This window comes from Dicentrarchus labrax, unplaced genomic scaffold (genome assembly GCF_905237075.1).
Source record: "Dicentrarchus labrax unplaced genomic scaffold, dlabrax2021, whole genome shotgun sequence".
NCBI lineage: Eukaryota > Metazoa > Chordata > Actinopteri > Moronidae > Dicentrarchus > Dicentrarchus labrax.
Genome location: NW_026136706.1, coordinates 25,840,215 through 25,863,113, shown reverse-complemented (window position 1 = coordinate 25,863,113; position 22,899 = coordinate 25,840,215). Strand labels below are relative to the sequence as shown.

Sequence of the window (22,899 nt, the reverse complement as noted above, 5' to 3'; positions counted from 1 at the left end):
ATTTTTTTTGATCCAATATCACATTCTGGATTCTTGGAAATGAGACTGCGTAACATCCGCCGAAAGTTAGAAGCAGGTCAGCGTCGATACACAAAGCGCAAGATAAGCTGCAACACTGGGCCAGGCTTACAACAGGACCAGGGGGACAGCAGTGTGACCAATGAGATGATCACCCTCATGAAACGCCTACGGCCGTCTTCAGAGGCCCTTCCTTCAATCAAATCGGCAATGGAGAAGACATACACCCAGTGCAGATCATGGATTTCGAAGGACACTCCCACTATGGCTGAAATCTTCAATGAATACCCACCCTTTTTGGATGTGCCAAGTCTAGTAGGTCTTTCATTGCAGCTCAGTTATTAATTAATTATTTACTTTCATTACTTCATATATTTTAATAGGCAGTGCAAACATTGTGATATTATTATTGATAATGTTGTATTGTATGTCTCCTCTTTTTGCAAGCTGGATATCGAGTTTGGCAAAATGATGGAAAGACGGACCTGTTTATCAGACGATGGGAAGCCAGCATCATTTCAAAGCTGAAGGCAGTGGCGGCCAAGGAAAGAGGAGATGTTGCATCTCTTACGGATGGGATGGAAGACCAAACAGATGGTGGGTGTGTGTTTTATTTTCTTTACATACTGCACACAGCTCTTTTGTATAATAAATTATCTCAAAGGTGACCAAATATTTTAAACTAAAGGGTCAAGGGCTGAAACACAACTTGAAAGGTATACCATGGGCTAAATTAGGGCTGAAACCATTTATCAAGTAATTTGTATAATTCGATTAAAATGTAGGAACCCATGCTTTAATTTCCAATTTACCACTGATGTTTTTGATTAGTAGAGTCCTTTCCCAGCACACTCTTAACTAATGTAAGGTCAATGTGGCCAACCTCTTGTTTTGCTTTTTAAAATAAATACTAAAATCTACTTAATGTGCACAACAAAGTAGTATTTATTGCGGGGCTTGTGTAAACTGGAACATGCCCCAATTGATTTTGCACATGTTTGCAACTAATCAGGTATCTGGTATGAGGAACAACATGGATTGTGCTAAGAAAATGCTCTTATAAACGTATCATTGGTCAATTAGGAAATAGGGCTAAAATCTGAACTTATTTCAATCACTCACATCAAAATGGACCAAAAATTATGTAGAGGGCCAGAATTTCAGTTGCTCTACATTTAAACTTTTTTTTTTTTTTTTTTTAACCACTTATCTGTTCATTTGTTTTTCAGATGAAAAGTGCTACACAGTGCTGGTTATTCTCACACATCTTCTGCCACCAATGCCTGGGAGTCGCTGCAGTGTGAAATCTGCAATATCATTCCTACTTGACTTTGTACCGGTATGTTTTGAAAGAACTTACATTTGTAATGGTGTCCAGTGTTTCCCACAGATGGGGGGTAGTTGATATTGACTATCACTTTTCTAACGTTAACATAGCTGTCCTTATTAGCTAGGCTACTTGCTAATGACTTATTTGAAGGTGGCTCTTTGACATTGACAGCGCTGTGTTGGACAGATTTGTGCAGCGGTGTTCATGATTCTAAGCATATAATTCACACACGGGTCCTTTGTCAATGTGTTTGCGAGACAGAAACCGAGCGAGACGAGGTGCTGAGCGAATGTATGTGCTGTGCGCAGCTATTTCATCAAATATAATTTTACCCATTTTAAATAGAAGAAAAAAATCAACATGTGGCGGCCAGCGTTGATGATGTGGCGGGCTGCCACAAATAAATCAATGTGTGGGAAACACTGGGTGTCTACACTTCTATATAATGTGGTGTATATAGCATGTCAGTTAGACTTCGTACTTTTGAAAGTGCTTTTTGATCTCCTTAAATCAAATTTTTCATAATTTCTAAGGCTGGAACCAGCATAGCATCCCTCTGCAGCAACCCTGAGATGTCATCAAGGACCCAGCCGCAGCTGATCTGCATTGGCAGTCTGAAGAGCACAACACAACAGTACATCATTATTGGAAGGAATGACAGAGTGACCATTCCTGTAGATGATGGCCTAACATGCGATGCCATGGACAAGCTATTCAAGCTCTACTGGGTGTGTAACTTGGCCTATCCACCCCAGCTCAGCTCTGTGTTCACCTTCTTTGAATACATCTATGACTTGACCATCTCAACCAACAGGAGAGCCAAGGTACTAGAGCTTCTCTCAAAGCTTCAGGCAGCACAGTAAATCACAAGAGAATGTATACATGTCCAAAGTGCAGACAGTCAATATCCACAGAAGTAAAGAAAGTAATTTGGCATCTACGTGAAATACATGCCTTATCAGATGGACAGGACTTGAACATTATATGCAGCCAAGATGGTTGCCCACGGACCTATCATAACTTCAATTCATTTTCCAAACATCTTCACAGAGACCACCAGTCCACACAAACATTAATGGACAATGTGTCATTTCAAACTAATGACCACAGTCTATCAGATACATCTGAGACAGGGGCATCTATTACTGAGGAAACACCAGAAACTGTCCAATTAAAACTGCCATTCCTAGTGACAGTGTTGCTGCTTTTGTGGCACAAATGTATTCTTCATCAAATACAACTCTAATGGATGTAACGAGAAGTGTTACTTGTACACAAGAAGTGCTTGAGAGAACTGCAGAAAGTCTACAAAATTCAGCAACTACATTGTTGAATAATCTGCAGGTACCACTTAACAGTGAGTCTGTCCAGTCATTGATGAGCAAGTCACTGCTTCACCTTGCCAACAGACACTACTTTTCTGATGGGACGCCACTTTCATATAAACCAAATATTGCTCTCTCCAAACCAACCACACTTCACTGTGGTTGCTGGTCTACCACTCTCTTGATCTGCTAGTTAGAAGTTACACACACAGTCAGTATGGATACAGGGCCAGTGTGCTCCTCTTCTGTGCCGTAGCTGGTGGTGTCTCAAAAGAACATCTTGGTTGGACCCAACAAATGTATAGAACTTGCACTGCATATATGACCTAAAATGAAAATTAGCAGGAGACAAAACAATTAGTTGGTTTATGTTTTAACCAGAACACATGAAGAAAATAAAATTTTTCAGCTGATATTACAATGAGTGTGCTCATCAGGAAAAGGGGCTCAGCTCATCCACACTATTCTAGAAATGTTAGTAACTCTAGCCCATTTTACATTTTGCTCAGGATTAAAGAGGATAGTGGACAAGAGCAGCCATTTAATGCAAGTGTTTTTTAAAAAATTTGTAATTAATTTAATTCTCATCCTTTGCCTTGTTTGTCATTCATGAATTCATATTTCACATGAGTTGTTGTGCCACAAACAAGCACTTGATTTCGCAGAGAAACAGCCAGGTAAAATACTTGTCTGTGTTAGCCTTGGCTGCTCATGTATAGACCGAATCAGCTGTTTGTTTACAATTACTTTCGGGTGGAAAACCCCTGCATTAGCTTACCAACAAATTCATTGTCTTTCTCCTTATTTCAAAGTATATACATCTCATTCATCTCAAATGTACAGTGCCCGCATAACTCAACATCTTAATATCAACACTTTACCTGATGTTAGAGTGGAGACCTGTTTCACCTGTTCAAGCTAATTTGACAGCTTGAGTTTACAGTACCACAGTGCACAATGTTACTGTTACAGCTAAAGATGACAACCTAAGTTCATTTCTAATATCTCCACCAGCGAGTTATCTGACTGTTGTTGTTAGCCAACGTCACAATGACTCAGTCTATGCGTCGCTTAGCAACACTAGTTTGCTACAGGGTTAATCATAGAACGCTTTATTTGCTGTTACCGGCTGAGCCCCATAGCCCCAAGAACGAGTCCGCAAGCCGGCATGACCCCAGTTACCCAGCCACATCGCCAATCACTTACCGTTAACAGACGCTAGCTGAAATCCAACAACGAACATTTACTTTAGTCTGCAACAAAGTGGACAAGTTGGTGCGATTCTAAATTCATAAAAAGGCACACTGCGCGGTGCTGAGAACCTTTCTGTCCATAAGCCCCCAGGGCAGGGTTGCCAGGTCAGCCCGACAATTCATTTTTGAAACTGATAAATGGTAATAAAAACTTCCCCATCTCAAACTGTGAGGTACAGAGGGATTTTTCTAAGTAATGTTATTTTACTGTAGTCTTTGCTCTATCTGCTTTTATCTGAATGATGGATACTATAAATGATCGATATACTGCTGGTCTTTCTTCAGGCAGCTCCACACCCCCACATGAATGTGTGCAGAAGGAGAGGGAGAGGAACAGAGTAGCTCAGTGCATCATGGGAAGTTCCCTGGCAGTCTAGGCCTATAGCAGCATAACTAAGGGATGGTTTAGGACTCACCTGGGCCAGCTCTAGCTATACGCTTTATCAAAGAGGAATATATTCTACCTACTCTTAACCATGAAAAGGGTGTCTGCCTCCTGAACCCAAAATGGAAGGAGAGGAGCTTGGTAGATGAAGGCCCTTGCTCCTCTTTTTGAAGACTCAAGTGTTTGTTGCTTCGGTACAACCTTTGCCTGAGATAATGAAGTCTATTCTGTTGTGTATTTGTCATCTGTACATATTTTGTGTGGATTACAATAATAAATTACTAAATAAATTGATACATCTACTGCTGTCTTCTCTACCGCAGCAGGTGGAGCTGCACCGTGCATGAAAGCTTCAATAAACAGCTGAGTCACAGCTGATGTTAAGCCAAGGATCGCATCATGTCAAAAAGCTCAATATAGCAGATATAGCAGATATACCGATAAGTTGGCCTGAATCCAGTCTTAGCAGTTATATATATATTGGAACTAGGGATGTCCCGATCCAATCTCAAACAGTTACTCTAACTTTTAAATGCCAAACTGACACTACTTATTTTGTTCATTTTCATTATTACGCACAAAGCACCACCTCTAAGATTAGGACTGTGACAGATCTTTGTTGTTCCTGAGTGGTGTCATACGTAAGACTGCAGAGGTGTCAAGCATTCAGATTACATACCAAAGTGTAAAGCGCAAGGCAGCAACCCTCCAACGCCACTCTTTTAATTTTGCTGTGTTTATTTTCCATTTTCTGTCCATTTTTTCTGGAATCCACACAAGTACCACAAATCGTGGCAGGCAGGAAAATATGTTTACAACAATGGTGGCGCCGCATATGCTTACTGAACACAGCAGAGGATGAGGACCTGTTGCTGCCAGAAATTGAACCAGACAGTTACAGTGACCCTGATTAACAAATTCCATAAAAGGAAAGGTTTATTACCCTGTAATTCAGTAATGCAGTCACTTAAACTGCTTTTAAACTGAATTGTTTGTGTCATGGTTCAGTCTTTTATGGTTTGTCTAATTTTGAAGTTGTGTGTTTTCTGTTTTATTTTGTACTCTCCTCTCCCTCCTACTTCAGATCTCTTCACTTCCTGCTCTGTTTCCCGCCTGTTGTAATTGTTTGCCCTGCCCTAATCACCCACACTCAGTGGCGGTCCTTCCTACAGGCGACATAGGCACTTGCCTAGGGCGCCACCTGGTGAGGGGCGCCAAATATGCGGCGAGGAAAAAAAATATAATTAAAATTATAATGTCTATTTATTTTTTCAACAGTTTTTGCCATCCCCCTATCTACAACAATACTTTGACATAAAAAATAAATTAGTAAGAAGTAAAAGAAATGACAATTCTGACGTGACCTTTAGCTGTTACACATCACGGTCACAACATGCTAGCGCGCACACTGATCCGCAGTCGCTCGGTCGGCTGTGTGTCGACGGGTTACTATGGTTACAGCTACAGTCCATGGAAAATGAAACGGCAAAAGCCATCCGGAGCGCACTTTATAAAGCGCAGAAAAGAAGGGCAGGAGAAATGTGCAAAAGAGAGAGGTTCGTAATTTTGATTATATAGTTATTAAATTCACCGAGCATTCACGATATAATCATGCTAGCTAGCAGTAGCATCATGTCATCTTACTAGTAAGCTAACGTTATTTTTTTGTTTTTCGAGAAAAACACTATACAAGTTGATGCTAGCTACAGTATATGGCACTTTGCATCTCATTGTGTGCTATGAAATAAAAAATTTAGTGGATGTGAAAAGTCTATTATTACTGTCCATATAGCAACATTAGATTAGATTCAGTTTTGGATTAGTTTTAACTTTGCTGTCAAGTTCAAGTACGGTGAAATACAGTTTTACATCTAACCAGAGTGCAAACTAGTAAAGTGGAGTGAGTCAGTGCCTCATATGCAGATGAGGATATCAACATGTGGACTTTATAGACAGAGGTGCAAAAGATGAGCATATGTTATATACTGATGAACAGAGATAAGTATAAGTTACATACTGATGGAATGTTGTATCAAAAAAGTTGAGCATAATAATAATAAATGATATATACAGGTAGAGTATGTTTATGCAGAGAGGTGTGCACATAGAGCTGTGAGCATATGGGACTAAGGCTGTGTCCTGTATCACTCACTACTCCCTATATAGTCCACTATGTTGGACTCCCTATGTAGTGACTAGTAGGGAATGAGTGAGTGATTTCGGACACATCCTAAGTGAATTTATATAAAAAGAATGTCAAAATTTAAATGCTTAGCAACTTAATAATAATATCATTTGAAATTATACACTGAGATAGTGACTTCCTGCCAAGCACATTTCCAGCTGTATCAAAATATTGCCATGGATGAAAGGATGGTTGTATTCAAAGCCTGCATCAGTATGAACCAGTACATGTACAAGTACAAACTCTTTGTGCTTGCTAACAGAAAACTTCCAGGGAGCAGAAATGATAATGATACAGGTGAATAGCTCTGCATTGCATTAAGAAAAAAAAAAAAATCTGCATCCAAGTTCCTTAATGTTTTTTTCTACTTTACTAAATAACAAGGTACGTCAGAAACAAGTGCTGTGTTTTGTGTACTTGCAGAGTTAGCGGCTTGGCACTAATGCTTCTTGTTGCTCCTATAAAATCAACTGGCAAGGTTGTGTCTGTAGCCATGGATGCCAATTTCAGCTTTTCATTCTCTGCTAACCAGGAACCATAAGACAAAGGGCAGGCTTGCATGTTAGCGGCGGCCAAGGTCCGGGAGCTTGGTCTCCTGTGAGGGCAAAAGCAAGGAAAGAGGGAAGAGAGAGACAGAGAGAACAAAAGACAACCAAGGGCCAGATCCAATCCAATCCAATCCAACTTTATTTGTTAAGCACTGTAAAACAACCAAAGTTGACCAAAGTGCTGTACAGGAGAATAAATAGGACATCATAAATAAAAGACATAACAGCTCACATGAGGCGCAAAATTACATATAAAATACAACAATAAAATGAAAAGACATAAAACATGAGTAAAAATAATAACCACGTAATAAAAAGCAATCAAAATAAGAAATTAAATCAAGTAAATAAAGTCGACATCTTACTAGGTGTCAAAGGCCACAGAGAAGAGATGGGTTTTAAGACTGGTTTTAAAAACAGACAGAGAAGAGGCCTGTTTAACGTGCAGAGGCAGATCATTCCATAATTTAGGAGCAGACTCAGCAAAGGCACGGTCCCCTCTGAGCTTCCGCTTAGTTTTAGGCACACTCAGGAGCAGCTGATCATCTGACCTGAGGGGGCAGACGGGTATATAGGGGTGTAGAAGCTCAGAGAGGTAGGGCGGGGCAAGACCATTCAGGGATTTAAAAGCAAATACATTTTTTTAAAAATGGATCCTAAATTGAATAGGCAGCCAGTGGAGTGAGGCTAAAATGGGGGAAATGTGCCAGTGCCATGTGCCAGTTAAAATACGTGCAGCAGCATTTTGTACCATCTGGAGACGGGCGATGGAGGACCCACTAACCCCCACATATAGTGCATTACAGTAATGCAGTATACATGGTTTATACAGATGTATAAACCATGCGTACACATGCAAGTGTCCTCATGCCACATTCCATGCAAGTATCCAAATGTATAAAAATCCGCAGGCAGTGAAACTGTGCGTTCTGATACGCATCTTTAAAACCATGCATACCCCACATAGTCCTTTTGAGTCTTACATTGTGATGTTGCGAGTTGGCAAGGGGATAAAGGGGAAAATAAGTGTGAATGTTGGTGACTCTCCATAGTTTTATTCTTTCACTGCACTGTTAGGATGCAATCTGTAGTTTAAAAAAAAACTTCACTAACATGGGGAAATACAAATAAATGATCTTTAAAAAAACATTATTATACTGTATTATTGAGGGATAAGACCTACACCTTCACGTGTGAGTGACCAATTAACTTTGGTGCTTCTGGAAGATGTAGCTGTTGTGTAATTTAGATGAGAATAAAGAGACCATTTTGTCACTTTGATCCACCATTACCTCAAGTTCATATTATGTTAAATTGTGCTTCTTCATTTGCTTCTTCGACGCTCCTGTCATTTCTCCTCAAAACGTATCTAAATGCTGATCCTTTATATGCAAATGAGGCAATTGGGGGTGAGTTTTATACCCATGGCCCCTGGTGTTTTCTTGACCTGGTCACTGCGCATCATCCCAGTTACCACATGTCATCAGAGGGTCTCAGGTTTAGGAAATAGGAAGTGACCTCTTAGAGGTCACAGGAAGTAACACATCAAAACAAAGGTGCAATTCAATCACACAAAATGAACAAATTCCTATTTAAAGGTCCCAGAGATCCCAACATGACTTAGCACAGGAGAGCTCAATTCGACACATTTTAAATGGACAATTAAATGCCATCTTGACTTTCCCCAGATTTAAGTGCTGAGAATGGGATTGGGCAGAGGTGAGGGTAGGGAGGATACAGAGATTAGTTCTATAACAGAGAGCTTTGGTCATAAAGCTGCAAGAGCTCAACAGATTCTCCTCTCTGTGCTGATGGAGACCTTGGAGGGAAGTGAACTCTGCTTTCCACAACTCCTCAACACCTCCTGCAAGAAGACTGGGCGTCCTCACTTTGAGACCATGCTGATTTACATTCTGCTGTACTCCATCTCTCTGCTCACTGCAGTTCTTAACCTGCTGGTCATCATCTCTATCTCCCACTTCAAGTAGATAATCATTCATTTATGAAATTGACAGATAGTGATAAAGAATTGCCTGATCTTAAACTGTGAGGAACAGAGTAGTTTTTCCAAGTTGTGTTATTGTATTGTATTTATGTGTCTGTTTTTATCTGAATAATGATTGATACCATAAATAATGATGAATATATTGCTTCCTCTCCAGGCAGCTCCACACCTCCACCAACCTCATCCTCCTCTCTCTGGCTGTTTCAGATTTCTTCGTGGGCCTCGTAATGTGCTTTCAAATAATTCATTTAGACGGCTGCTGGTTCTTTGGTGACCTCATTTGTGCTCTGGATCAGTATCTAGCATACATTGTTACCTCTGCCTCAGTAGGAACCATGGTGCTTATATCTGTTGACCGCTATGTGGCTATTTGTCATCCTCTGCATTACTCCACTGAAATCACAGAAAAAAGAGTTCAAGTCTGTGTTTGTCTGTGTTGGGTGTGTTCTGTAATCTTTCAAAGTCTGATTCTGAAGGATATGCTGGAACAACCAGGCAGGTATAACTCCTGTGTTGGAGAGTGTATCATTGTTGTTAACTATATAGCTGGATTTGTAGATCTTATTTTTTCCTTTATCGTTCCCATTACTGTCATTGTAGTTCTGTATATGAGAATTTTTGTGGTGGCTGTGTCTCAGGCTCGTGCCATGCGGTCACATATTGCAGCTGTCACACTCCAGAAATCAGTGAAAGTAACTGCTAAAAAATCTGAAATTAAAGCAGCCAGGACTCTTGGTGTTGTTGTAGTTGTGTTTATAATATGTCTCTGCCCTTATTATTGTGTTGCTCTTACAGGCCAAGATAACTTTCTCAATGCATCATCTGCATTTTTTGTTATATGTTTATTCTATTTTAACTCCTGTCTAAACCCTGTGATCTATGTCCTTTTTTATCCCTGGTTTAGAAAATCCATTAAGCTCATTGTTACATTGAAGATACTGCAGACTGATTCCTGTGAAGCCAACATGTAGAGAAACTCTGCATGGTGCCTGCAATAAGACCCTCAGCATGAATAGAAAAATTGCTTCTTCAAACTGTGAAGGTGTTCATACCCATATTTAAAGAGTGTGTTACCACGTTTTGCTATCATTTTATCTTCGGCTAGCTTCTCTGTCTCTCCTCTGCAGGCAGAGGGCAGGGTTCAGCTCCACACACAAGTGGACAACTCAAGTAAAGTAGAAATTTAATCCTGCTTTATCCATAGTTGTTGTTACACCCACAGCATGCTTGTTACTCTAATAAAGATTATAGCTGTATGTAGAGTACGTGTTTATTTTAGTTCTCTAAATCTGAGAGGACATGAGGAAGGTCTGATACTGACTGATGTTTGTGTTTGATGTCAGTAATATTATTTATTTTACTGAAATTTTAGATTGTCATTTATACAGTGTCGTAAACGTTATTGTTGTTGCTCAAGACAGAATATTTAATTATATTTAATATATAAAATATATTCTATTCCTGTTAAAGACATTTTTCTTGCACATGTCTGTATCTAATGTGAAAAACTACAATCTGTGTTATTGTATTTACATATGCAGAGCACTGCAGTGTTGTGTCAAAGTAAAAAAACTGCATCAAAAGTAGAACTCAATTCTCTTTCAAATAAACTGACAATCTGCACGCAAAAATAATTGATACCCTTTTCTGTTGGTCCACTTATTGGACCAGTTTAAGAGGACTTGGTATGGTTAATTTGAAAAGGATTATTGTGCTGTGTTCTGCCTTCCTGCCATGAATTGCATGCACCTTGCAGGAGTACACACAGCCACAGCAAAAACTACCAGACATGTAAATGCTTTTTAAAGCAATATTCTCTTTAAAAATGATATAATATTATTTGTCAAGTACATCAGTGACAGCATCATGCACACTCATTTTCTAAGGGTCACGAAAAAAAACACATATTCCATCTGGATATTCATAATTGTGCCTTATTCCTAATATAGCATAGAGGCAAGATCCAGACTCAATAATATCTGAACAGTAGGTGTACCAGAAGGCCAAGGTAAATGTATCACGACTGCAGTCTCCATGCTGCTGAAAGAAGCTATTCAGCTCAAACAGGCTGCATTACTGAACAAAGCACACCTAACCTTACAACCACCACCAAAACAAAGGAGAACTTTAATGATAGAGATGGCCACAAAAATTGTATCCTCACTACCAGAGGGCCAGATTGTGACAGTGCCCTTCCACCAGCAGGATACTGTAACCCCATTATTCAATTAGCCAATTATAGCTACTAAATTTATGAAAACAACCAAATATATACCGATAATCAAAGTTTATTTTACCAACATTGTTATATCTATAAAATGCTACAGGTACGTGTAGCAGAGATAGGAATTGGCAAATGATCAACAGTGCTAAACATATCATATTCAAATGCATTTAGTAATGCTTCTATTCATTTAATGAACTTTACACAGAAACAAAATAACATTCATTAGTGATATTCAATTATCTATCTTTAAAGTGCACGAACAATAAAAAAGTGCAACAATAACAAAAAAACAATATTCATGTTTGTATTTTTACTTTTATCATTACATGACATTTTTATCAGAAAAGCATGCATTTATCTCAAAGGTCACTGACCCTCGCCCACAAGTGGAACAGTGTTAAGTTCTGTCTCAATGAGATACTTGTGGCCTCTCCTGCTGGTGTGCAATGAATTGAATGTCAATGTTTGTGCATCCAATCTACATGAGCTGGAACAGAGTTTCATCTGTCAGCCTGTTTCTCTCTTTTGACTTGATGTGCTTCATTGTTAAGAAGCTGCTCTAACAGATGTAAGTGCTCCCAAGCATGCTGGCCATTGAAAGTGAAAAATCTCTAAGGAGTGGAAAGCAGGACTCGGGTAGTAGTCTCCAAAATGAAATTCCCCTCTCACTGAGCTTGAAAGAATGGCTCTGACAGTAGTTCGCACAGTTTGAGCTATAACTCTGGGGGCTGCTCACTGACAGCAGCAGAGAGGGGGCAGTGAATAAAGCAAATTGTTGCTGCGTAGTGTAGACATCTTGAAAGCGGTCTTTGAATTGCTGCTGCACTTATTCTATTTCAGCTCTGTACTATTGGACAGTCGGATGAAAAGCCTTTTGAACGCTTGAATAGGGCTAGGTTTTGTGTGCATAGAGATCTGACACAGTTTGGCCTCTTCCTTGCAACTGTATATTCAGGTGATTAAGATGTGAGGTAATATCTGCAAGGAAAATCTGTATCCCTGAGTGTACTGCAGTAAGCACTTGAGGGGGTGACTGATAAGAATCTGTTCACAGTCACAGGGGCAGACCAAAGGACCATTTGTGTTGAAGTACAGTACTGTTAATAGGATGCCAGATGTGTTTTTGTTTGGATGTACTAAAAGGTATATAAAGGAGAGCATTCTGGAAGTCTAGAGAGAACATCTATGCTTTGGTCTTCTCTCCATGCTGCATGAGTAAAGGAATTTGATTCATCACACTGGGTTCGTAATTCTTCCGAGACCTAGCAACTCAATATTGTGGGCAGGGAAAGTTCCGCTCCGACAAACGGAGGAGAGGATTCCGCCTGATGTCAGACTCAGGTGTTGGACAATGACCGCTCCATCCATTGGAAAAGGGAGTACAGTGTGTTTTGAATCTTGTCTCTTATACCCACCCTGTATATAAAGTATGCATTACATTAATGCACCCACGTTCTTCTGCACAGCTTTCTCTTTCTCTTCTTATCTTTATCTATTTATTTTTTGAAAGTACTTTATTTTTCTGTGTGATTTCTGTGTGATTTGAATTTGAATAATTGTATATTTGTATATTTGTATTTGTATATGTATATATTTTTATGCACCAACTGCACCAGGTCACATTCCTCGTAGGCATAAAAACCTACTTGGCAATAAACAAATTCTGATTCTGATTCTGATTCTGATAAATTCAAGAGAGAAAAAACCTAGCCATTTTTCCTTTGTGGTTGTGACTGTTTTGTTTCCGAGCTTGTTGGCTGAAGGTTCTGGCTACTGTTCTACTTTTGAAGACTATAGGAACCCCAAGTAGCCCTGCATTCAGAGAGCGCAGTGTTCTAGTAGGTACTAGGGATGGCTCGATACAACTTTTTCATGTCCGATACCGATATCAATATTGCAACTTAGAGTATCTTCCGTTACCGATATCTATCCGATACCTTCTTTTCTCCTCTTTTAAGTTGTTAATAATACATATAATTTGTATAGATATACTTTGCTTAATATGGATATCTAAAAACACCATGTTCAAACTGTGCAACAAATATTCTGCTCCCCTAAAGGAAGAAATAAAATAGCCCATGATTTGCCTAAAGCCATAAGCTCTTTATTTAAACTTCAAATCAGTGCAAACTACAAACTTGAATGTTTCTTCTTTCACATGTAACCTCTGGGGTTGAACTGTAAAACCTCCATATCAAACTAGATATAGAATGGACTCAATTCCAATGTTGCATTGAAGGCTATAGGACATATAGCTGCTTTAAATAACTGTCACCCTTTTTTGTAAGAGGGTACCCCTTTTTTATAAAAAAAAAGGGGGGGGAAAAATTAAATTTTTTGTTGTTGCCCAAAAAAAAAAAAAATTTCTTTTTAGAAACCCGGAGCCCCCCCCGGCCCCCCCCCCCCCCCCCCCTTTTGTTATAAAAATTAACATACAACATTGAAAGTTTTTCTACCCTCAACATCAAGTGATGAATCCAGTCTGAAATATGTATTTCTGTTTTAGATTTACAAGAGTAAAACACACACAAACACACAGACACACACACACACACACCGAAGACACACACACACACACACACACAGAGAGAGAGAGATAGAGAGAGACAGACACAGACACACACACAAATAGTTCTATAGTTAGGAAACCTCACACACCTGTCTTCGTACCATGGATCCAGTAGTGTGGCAACTGAGTATACTGGCTTGGATTCCAGGTCTCTGAAACGTCAGTTTACAGCCTCAAGGAGGGTCCTGTTCATGGTCTTGATTCCGTCATCAGCCTCATTTTCTCGACTGAGAATGCGTTTAAGGACACTCACGATAGGGATGACGTCAGATGCAGATGCTGATGAAGCGTTCACCTCCATTGTGAACTCCTCAAAAGGAGCAAGAGCTGCAACAATCTTTTCCAGTAGCCCCCACTGGCTTGCGGTCAGTGTGGCTGGCTCCGCCGTGTATGCACACAGGGCCCTTTTCTGTGCAGTGAGGCTCTGGATCATGTAATATGTACTGTTCCACCTCGTTCGTACGTCTTGCTGCAGACGACTGGGTGGCATATTCAGCTCCACTTGAATGTCCTCTAAGCGTGAATACGCAAGCGGCGAGTGTTTGAAGTGACCCACAATTTTTCTGCAGACAGCAACCGTATCACTCACACCACGCTGCTACAGCAGTCCCTCATTCACAATAAGTTGTAGCGTATGCGCGAAGCATCCTAAACTGGCAACTCCAAGACAGTCCATTGCTTTTATCCCATTACTGGCATTGTCTCTTAATTTTCCATGCATCAAGCAACCCATCAATCGCTGTGGCGACTGACTCTCCTGTGTGTGAACCAAGGAACTGCTTAGCCTGCAGCACTGCTTTTTGCAGCATAAAACTCGAGTCTACCCACTGTGCTGTCAGGCTTAGTAGGGACATCGGACACACGTTTGAGCTCCAAATGTCAAACTAACCGTGTCAGTGTTTCCCAAACATTTCAAAATGAACTCGGGCACTTCTTTGTACTTAAGTGGGACAGCCGTATCAGAAATGAAATGTCGATTTGGCAACTGATAACGAGACTCTAAATGTTCAACCAAACGTCGAAAACCCACATTTTCGACCACGGAAAGTGGCTGGTCATCTAACAAAATAAATGCGATGACCTTCTCCGTTATCACCTTTGCTTTGTTGCTCTCTGGGGGGAGTTTCTCACGCTTCAGTATTGTTTCCTGCAATGACTGCTGTCGCGGCTCACTTTTCTTCTTCGCACTTGTTTACTGCAAAAAGTCTTCATACTCCTTCCCGTGATGCTTTTGCAAATGCTTTATCAAGTTTGTGGTGTTGTAATGTCCAGTGCTGCTGCCACCACTTGAGAAACTGGCGTTGCACAAGTTGCATTCGGCTGTATTACTTTTTCCTTCCTTGCGCGCAAAGTAATTCCACACAGCTGACATGATAAAATCGCTAGGCTGTCACTCACAACGTTCTGTTTACACATGCTGCAGCGGCTGCATCTCTGTTTATGGCACGTCGCGCAACAGCAGGCTACCTCAGGCTGATAGTGTCTTACGGCATGTCGCGGAAAGTGAAAGTGAAGTTTTTTTGGGCTTAGGTATCAGATCGGACGGGCTATAGTTGTTTTTTTCGATGGTCGATCGTGAGATTTTGACCAATATCGGACCGATAGCGATCCTGAGTATCGTATCAAGCTACCCCTAGTAGGTACTATGAGCTCTTTAAGATATGAAGGGGACTGACCGTGAAGAGCATTGTATGTGAGGAGGAGGACTTTAAATTATATTCTGAATTTTACTGGGAGCCAGTGCAGAGAAGCTAATATAGCAGAAATATGATCTCTTTTCCTAGTTCCTGTCAGTACTCGTGCTGCAGCGTTCTGAATTAATCTGAGCATCTTAATGGACTTATTGGGGCAGCCTTATAATAAGAAATTGCAGGAATCCAGCCTAGAAGTCAGTGGTGGAGATTTGATACCGATACCGATCCGATACCCCCGCTGGTCCATCCGACTGGGGGGGGTTCTGCGTTGCGGCGCTTCTTTCCCGCTGCTCCATCCGACGGGAGCTGTGCGCTGTGATGGGAGCAGCACTCACAGACTTGGAGAGACGCTGTGCCCACATGAACTCAGAGAGAAACTACAACAAAAGTATCGATCTCATCACGATAGTATCGATCCGATACCAATACTCATCTTGGTATCGATACTATCAATGTTTAGATCAATACGCCCACCCCTACAAGTAACAAATGCATGGACTAGTTTTTCTGCGTCTGATTTTTGCAGTGTTACGTAAATGAGTACTAGAGGTCTGCTTTATGTGGGAGTTAAAGGAAATATCCTGATCAAAGCTAACTCCAAGATTCCTGACAGTGGTGCTTGGGGCCAAGTTAATACCATCTAGAGTAACTATATCTTTAAACAGTGAGTTTCTGATAATACATCAAGTGAGTTCAGTCAGGACCACTTTCGTCAAAATATCTTATATTCCAAGCAGAATTTACATTTGGCGGTATGGCTCTGTTCTGGGACCTCCTTGTCCTTCCGCGTGCCTACGTGGAAAACCTTAAGGCAGGGAGAGCACACCTCCCTGCCCTTCCATGTGTCTACATGGAAAAGTTTAAGACAAGGAGAGCGGCAGCAGAGACACCCCAGGGTACAGAACAGAGCAAGCATCAATGGCAATCAGAAAATGACATTGATTAATTAGAAACAACATAAAAAGGAGGAGCTGGGGTGGAGGTGGGTGCAAAAGGCTTGTAGAGGAGCAGCAGAGATAGGCAGGCAGGCTAAAGCAGCTTAAATAAGGCGCCATGTAGATGTTTGCCAATTGGATGCTTGAGGAAATCAGGTGAGCTGTCAGCTGACTGTGTATGGTATACAATGGGAAGCTTAGAGGAATCAGCTGATGTATGACTAGCTGGGATCGTATGATATAGCTGTAACTGAAAGCTAAGCCTGACTTCGTGCCCTGCCTGAACTAACGCTATGCTCAATATGTCAAGTCATTTTTCCATAAGAGTGTATGGTATTTATGCATGGTGTTTTAATTTATAACCAAAAAAGCCCCCCCTGCAGGTCTTAAAAAAAAAAAGAAGTATAAAAAAAATAAAAAAAAAAAAAAAAAAAAAAAAAAAAAAATGGACCCTGAGCTTTCTTCTCAACCCTTCACACAGCGATCTGTTTGAAGAAAATGTGCAAATTCCCAAAGTCTCAGAGTACTCTCAATTGCCTTTAAACCCTTCTCACTAACTACCTTGGTTGTGCTCAGCAGTCCATGTTATCTGGCGCTCCCAGCTTTCATCCTGTGACATCTCCAACATCGTTGGGCCTCCGTCCCCCAGCAGGTCCAGGGGAAGATCTTCGAGAGAGGGATGTTGCCCCTTTAAGGTGCCTCTCTCCCACCCGTTCAAGGTCCAGGCACTTGAAAGCCAGGCAAAGCCACCACAACCCAAATTCACCCCGCCAACACTCAGTCCCTCTGCTCCAAAAATATCCGAGTGGACAGTCGCTCGCCTGAAGCACGCTCTCATTCAGAAAAACTTACCCATCCACCGCTCCAACAACAATGCAAAACCTTTCCAACTATTAACAGACTCTCAGCAAAAAACACTTTCTCTTGCAGATCTTCACTGCCACTTCTGTGTTCCCAGTGTCCAAGGCGATGCCAACTTCATCGCAACGCATCATACAGCCCAGCCTTCCGCACCAGCCCTCTCAGAAAACCAAGTTGTATCAAGCTCAGTCCCTGCCCTCTCTGCTTTTCATCCATCCTTCTTTGTTTAAGATTCTGAGCTGTATTGCCGTGTTTTCGCAGCTTGCATTTCCCTAAATTGCGACCTATGCAGTGCTCCATACCGCCCCGCCACAACATGCACCCTCACTGCTTCTTTGCCTTGAGCCTCAGCTCCAATTAAACTTAGCCCTGGCCTTTTATGCACTGTGCTCTCTGCAACAAACTTCTGGATAGGAAGTTAAAGATGCATTCATGATCAGTCCATTTTCCAGTCCACCTTTCCCCACATTCAGAATCAGTCCAATTGGAGTTGCCATCAGGAAATATTCAGCAAAAAAAGACTCATTGACCTCATCTTCCACCATTCAAGTCTACATGAGTGAAATTAACTTTCTTATCAAACTGTACTCAGTGGCACCATGTCTAGCCATGTCCCACTCACACATCAGCATATTAATTAAAGGTCACTGTAAGGCTAAACCACATCCTACACCAAAATGTTTGCACCTCACTTCAGACCTCCTCGCCCACTGCATCCGAACTCTGCGTGCAGGCTATTCAGCCTCATACATTAAAGAAGTCCTAGAATCCAGGTTCCTTCTGGCATGCTTCAGATTTCTGCGCTACTCTGAGTTAATATCTTCCAGCCTCAACTGTCATCCTTCTCGTCATGCAACCATATCTGGCATTTCCATTAATTCTTCTGACTCTCTCATTTACCACCTTAATTGCATTGGGTCTCTGTAAATAATTTTATAAGGAGTACAGTCTAGACCTGCTCTATTTTGAAAAGTGTCCTGAGATAACTTCTGTTATGAATTGGCACTATACAAATAAAATCGAATTGTAACCATACTCAGGGCATTCTTTTTGCATTGCAGCTGTCTCCACTGCTTCCAGGCAGGGAATCCCAGATAACATCATTAAAATCCTCGCCAGATGGATCTCCAGTGTACCTCATATACATCCATAATGACCTGAACGATATCAAAAACGCCCATGCCCATCTTTCGATTTCAAGTTCTTTTGGGGGCTCCAAGGGAAAAGAAGAGACGGCTCCACCAGTCGGTCTTAACATCCACTTGGTTCCCTCCCACCATCTTGCCTAAACACCTCCATCCATCCATCCATCCATCTATAAACCTAATTTTCACCCCATCCGTTCATGCCTCCCCCTTCCTTCCCATACCCCTTCATCCCTTGACCCCACTCTTACCCCTACATCCCTCATCCTTCATCCCTTTACACTCATCCCTTCATCCCTCAATCAATAATTCTAATTCCACATGTTCATTGCCATGTTCTTTGTTAGTGAATTTATCCACCTGTGTCTATTGTGCCCACTCGCCTGTTGCATGCTCTCTTGATGTCTCAAGAGATCAGCTCAGCAGATACCATCTAGAAACGATTTAAATTGACAGTGACCTCTAAATGCCACCTAAACTTTTCAAAGACATGCTGAAACTGAAACAGAGAAGTAATGCACTGTGAATGGGATGTTAAACTGCTGGGATTATCTGGGGGCAAAACATAAAAATAAGGGACTGTATTCAAATGAAAAGAAACATTTACAGCCTCAGCTTAGCCAACTTCAACCCAGAACACCTGGTAGATGGCCAATGGTTGACATGAGGAAGATAAGCAAAGAAGGCACAGTACTTCAATCTCTGTGGAGAGAAAAAGAGCAGCAACAGAGGTGAGGAGGATCAAGGGGTGGGGAGGGAAAATAGAGATAAATCAGATGTATAACAGAAATCTTTGATCATAAAGCTGCCAGAGCTCAGCAGATTCTCCTCTCTGTGCTGATGGAGACCTTGGAGGGAAGTGAACTCTGCTTTCCACAACTCCTCAACACCTCCTGCAGGAAGCCAGTGCGGCATCATTTTGAGACCATGCTGATTTACATTCTGCTGTCCTCCATCTCTCTGCTCACTGCAGTTCTTAACCTGCTGGTCATCATCTCTATCTCCCACTTCAAGTAGATAATCATTCATTTATAAAACTAGTAATACAAAGTATTGCCTGATCTTAAAGGAAAAGATTATTATTATTGTTTTTTAATGTTATTGCATTTGAATCTTTTCTTTTACTGTTTAATCTCAGTGATGATCAACAGTAGACATTTTCAATATATTGCTGGTCTTCCTCCCCAGGCAGCTCCACACCCCCACCAACTTCCTCCTCCTCTCTCTGGCTGTCTCAGATTTCTTCGTGGGTCTCCTCATGTTCTTCCAAATTACGCTCACAGACGGCTGCTGGTCCTTTGGTGACCTCATGTGTGTTGTGTATCAGTATCTAGCATACATTATTACGTCTGCCTCAGTAGGAACAATGGTAATCATATGTGTTGACCGCTATGTGGCTATTTGTCATCCTCTGCATTACTCCACCAAAGTCACACAAAAAAGAGTTCAAGTCTGTATTTGTCTGTGCTGGATATGCTCTCTATTATTTCAAAGTCTGAATCTGAATGATGTCCTGAAACAACCAGGCAGGTATAACTCCTGCAAGGGAGAGTGTGTATTTTTCATTAACTATATTGCTGGATTTGCAGATCTTATTTTTTCATTCATCGTTCCCATTACTATTATTGTTGTTTTGTATATGAGAATTTTTGTTGTGGCTGTGTCTCAGGCTCGGGCCATTCAGTCACATATTGCAGCTGTCACACTCCAGAAATCAGTGAAAGTAACTGCTAAAAAATCTGAAATGAAAGCAGCCAGGACTCTTGGTGTTGTTGTAGTTTTGTTTCTAATATGTCTCTGCCCATATTATTGTGTTGCTCTTACAGGCCAAGATAGCCTACTCAATGCTTCATCTGCCGCCTTTGTATTATGTTTGTTCTATTTTAACTCCTGTCTTAACCCTATTGTCTATGCTCTTTTCTATCCCTGGTTTAGAAAATCCATTAAGCTCATTGTTACATTGAAGATACTGCAGCCTGACTCCTGTGAGACCAACATACTGTAGAGAGACTCTATGTGATGCCTGAAATTAGACTAACAATATACTTGGTCATGGAAATTGTATCAATTTACCAGTGAAGCTACTTGGGGTTTGTCCATTTACATGTATTTTGGACAAATCATCACCTCTAGGATTCACTGTGCAGTCTGTAGGTATCAAGACCATGACACATTATTGTTATGCTGACTGTATGCTTAAGCACAGTGGATGTGAAAGTTTTATATCCACATTAAAAGAACAATGTAGGCAATAATTCTCAGTTTTATACCCACAGACATTAGCATTTAAAGTTAAGAGTCAGCAATTAACTGTAACCTCAGAACCTCAAGAAATACTAAAAATGCATGTATGATCATTAATTTTGTATTAAACCAGCCAATTAATCACAGCTGTTGACTTATAGTCTGATGTCATTTATTTGTTCTGATTCCTTGCAATTTTACAAGTTAGACAAAAAAGTTAATTAAACAAAAAAAGGAATATACACTCCATCTGCAAGGGTAACACAAGTTCAAGGTCCAGTGTGTAACATTTTGGAGGATCTATTGGCATAAACTGAATATAACATCCATAGGTAAAGTATTCATGGTGCTTCACTTTTTCCGCATTTTGTTATGTTACAGCCTTATTCCAAAATGGTTTAAATTCATTTTATTCCTCAAAATTCACACACATAAACACAATACCCCACAATGACAACGTGAAAAGGGTTTGTTTAAAATTTTAGTAAAGTATTAATAATAAAATCCAAAAAAAGAAAAAAAACTATGTACATAAGTATTCACAGGCTTTGCCATGACGCTCAAAATTTAGCTCAGGTGCATCCTGTTTCCACTGATCATCTTTGAGATGTTTTTGCAACTTGACTGGAGTCCACCTGGTAAATTCAGTTGATGTTGGGGGGCGAAAGCCTGATGATGTTGAAGTTGTTGTGGAGAAAAGCTGGGATGGTAGGCGAAGGAAAGGATTTTGGGAGCTTGCCAGTTGTCTTCAAACATGTCGTTGTCTGAAGAGTTGAAGATGGGTTCGTTTTCCACGGTTCAATGTATTCGTTTTTTGTATTTCTTGTCTGAGGCAGATCATGGGGAACCAGGATACAAAACATTTGAGGAGACACTAGGCAAAAAATAAAATAAGAACAATTAAAAGCATTTAGAGGTAAGGCAAAATAAACCATAATAAAAGACCGCCATCAGTAAAAATAAGTTTGAACAATAAAACAGATAAATCAAATTGCACAACTGACCATACAGGGGGCACAAAATAAAACAGTTAAAATGTACAAATTAAGGAATGAATCTGAGGCTGTTCCCCAGCTTATTGGGGTGCAGAAATTCAGCAATGTAGCTGGGAGTGGTGAAATGCTTTGTAAGTGATCAGTAAAATCTTAAAATCAATTCTAAAACTGACTGTTAGCCATTGAAGAGACTCAAAATGGCTTTTTGGTTTAACCCTGAGTATAAAGAACTGCAATAGTCCTGTTAAGATGAAATAAATGCATGGATGACAAGCCATGAGAGAAACGACCTGATCGTAGAGATCATAGCTCCATAGCTGATAAAAACAGATTTGAACAACACTTGTAGTTAGTTTTTCAAATCGGAGGTCTTCACAACTCCACACCTCCGTGAATCCCCCCTCCTCCACCACAGAGACAACTTTCTGCCTCCAGGAGAGGGACGTCAACAGTCTTTAAGTCTTTAACCGGGAGAAACCCTGCAAAGCAGCCGGACCAGACTCTGTCTCTCCATCTACCCTGAAGCACCGTGCTGACCAGCTGTCTCCGGTGTTCACTGACATCTTCAACACCTCACTGGAAACATGTCATGTGCCAACCTGCTTCAAAGCATCCACCATCATCCCTGTCCCCAAAAAACCAAGGACCACACGACTCAATGACTACAGACCTGTCGCCCTCACCTCTGTGGTCATGAAGTCTTTTGAGTGCCTTGTGATTTCCCACCTCAAAGCCATAACGGAGCCAACAGGTATGTAGACAATGCATTAAACATGGCCCTGCACTTCACCCTCCAGCATCTGGACTCCCCAGGAACCTATGCCAGGATATTGTTTGTGGACTTCAGCTCTACTTTCAATACCATCATCCTGGCTCTGTTAAAGGACAAGCTCTCCAAGCTCACTGTGCTTGACTCCACCTGCAATTGGATCTTAGACTTCCTGTCTGACAGGAAACTCTCGGACCATCAGCACCAAATCTCCCCAAGGCTGCGTTCTTTCTCTGCTCTTCTCCCTGTACACTAACAGCTGCACCACCAGTCACCAGTCTGTCAGGCTCCTGAAATTTGTGGATGACCCCACGCCTACAGATGGGAGATCGACCATCTGGTGACCTGGTGCAGCCAGAACAACCTGGAGCTAAACGCTCTACAAACAGTGGAGATGGTTGTGGACCCAGA

At 41.0% G+C, this 22,899-nt stretch overlaps 4 protein-coding genes across 6 annotated transcripts in view; all 4 read left to right on the top strand.

The window, feature by feature from the left end:
• The window catches only part of LOC127365342 (trace amine-associated receptor 13c-like), a 62,884-nt gene that overhangs the window by 21,342 nt on the left and 18,643 nt on the right, over positions 1-22,899 (top strand). The gene's annotated exons all lie outside the window — the stretch shown is intronic.
• LOC127365375 (uncharacterized) lies at positions 566-2,527 on the top strand. Its single transcript, XM_051403420.1, has 3 exons — positions 566-615; positions 1,248-1,357; positions 1,882-2,527. The coding sequence occupies exons 1-3, from the start codon at positions 597-599 to the stop codon at positions 2,209-2,211; spliced, it is 459 nt and encodes a 152-aa protein (XP_051259380.1). The 5' UTR covers positions 566-596; the 3' UTR covers positions 2,212-2,527.
• On the top strand, positions 8,677-10,683 carry LOC127365329 (trace amine-associated receptor 13c-like). The gene is made up of 2 exons (XM_051403323.1): positions 8,677-9,028; positions 9,207-10,683. The coding sequence occupies exons 1-2, from the start codon at positions 8,748-8,750 to the stop codon at positions 10,018-10,020; spliced, it is 1,095 nt and encodes a 364-aa protein (XP_051259283.1). The 5' UTR covers positions 8,677-8,747; the 3' UTR covers positions 10,021-10,683.
• On the top strand, positions 18,955-20,870 carry LOC127365335 (trace amine-associated receptor 13c-like). Of its 3 annotated transcripts, XM_051403344.1 has the most exons (3): positions 18,956-19,211; positions 19,286-19,493; positions 19,669-20,870. In XM_051403344.1, exons 2-3 carry the CDS (start codon positions 19,321-19,323, stop codon positions 20,483-20,485), a joined length of 990 nt encoding a protein of 329 aa, XP_051259304.1. In that variant the 5' UTR covers positions 18,956-19,211; positions 19,286-19,320; the 3' UTR covers positions 20,486-20,870. The 3 variants fall into 3 exon arrangements, with proteins under 3 accessions (XP_051259303.1, XP_051259304.1, XP_051259305.1); XM_051403343.1 differs by lacking the exon at positions 19,286-19,493 and having other exon boundaries at positions 18,955-19,211; XM_051403345.1 differs by lacking the exon at positions 18,956-19,211 and having other exon boundaries at positions 19,258-19,493.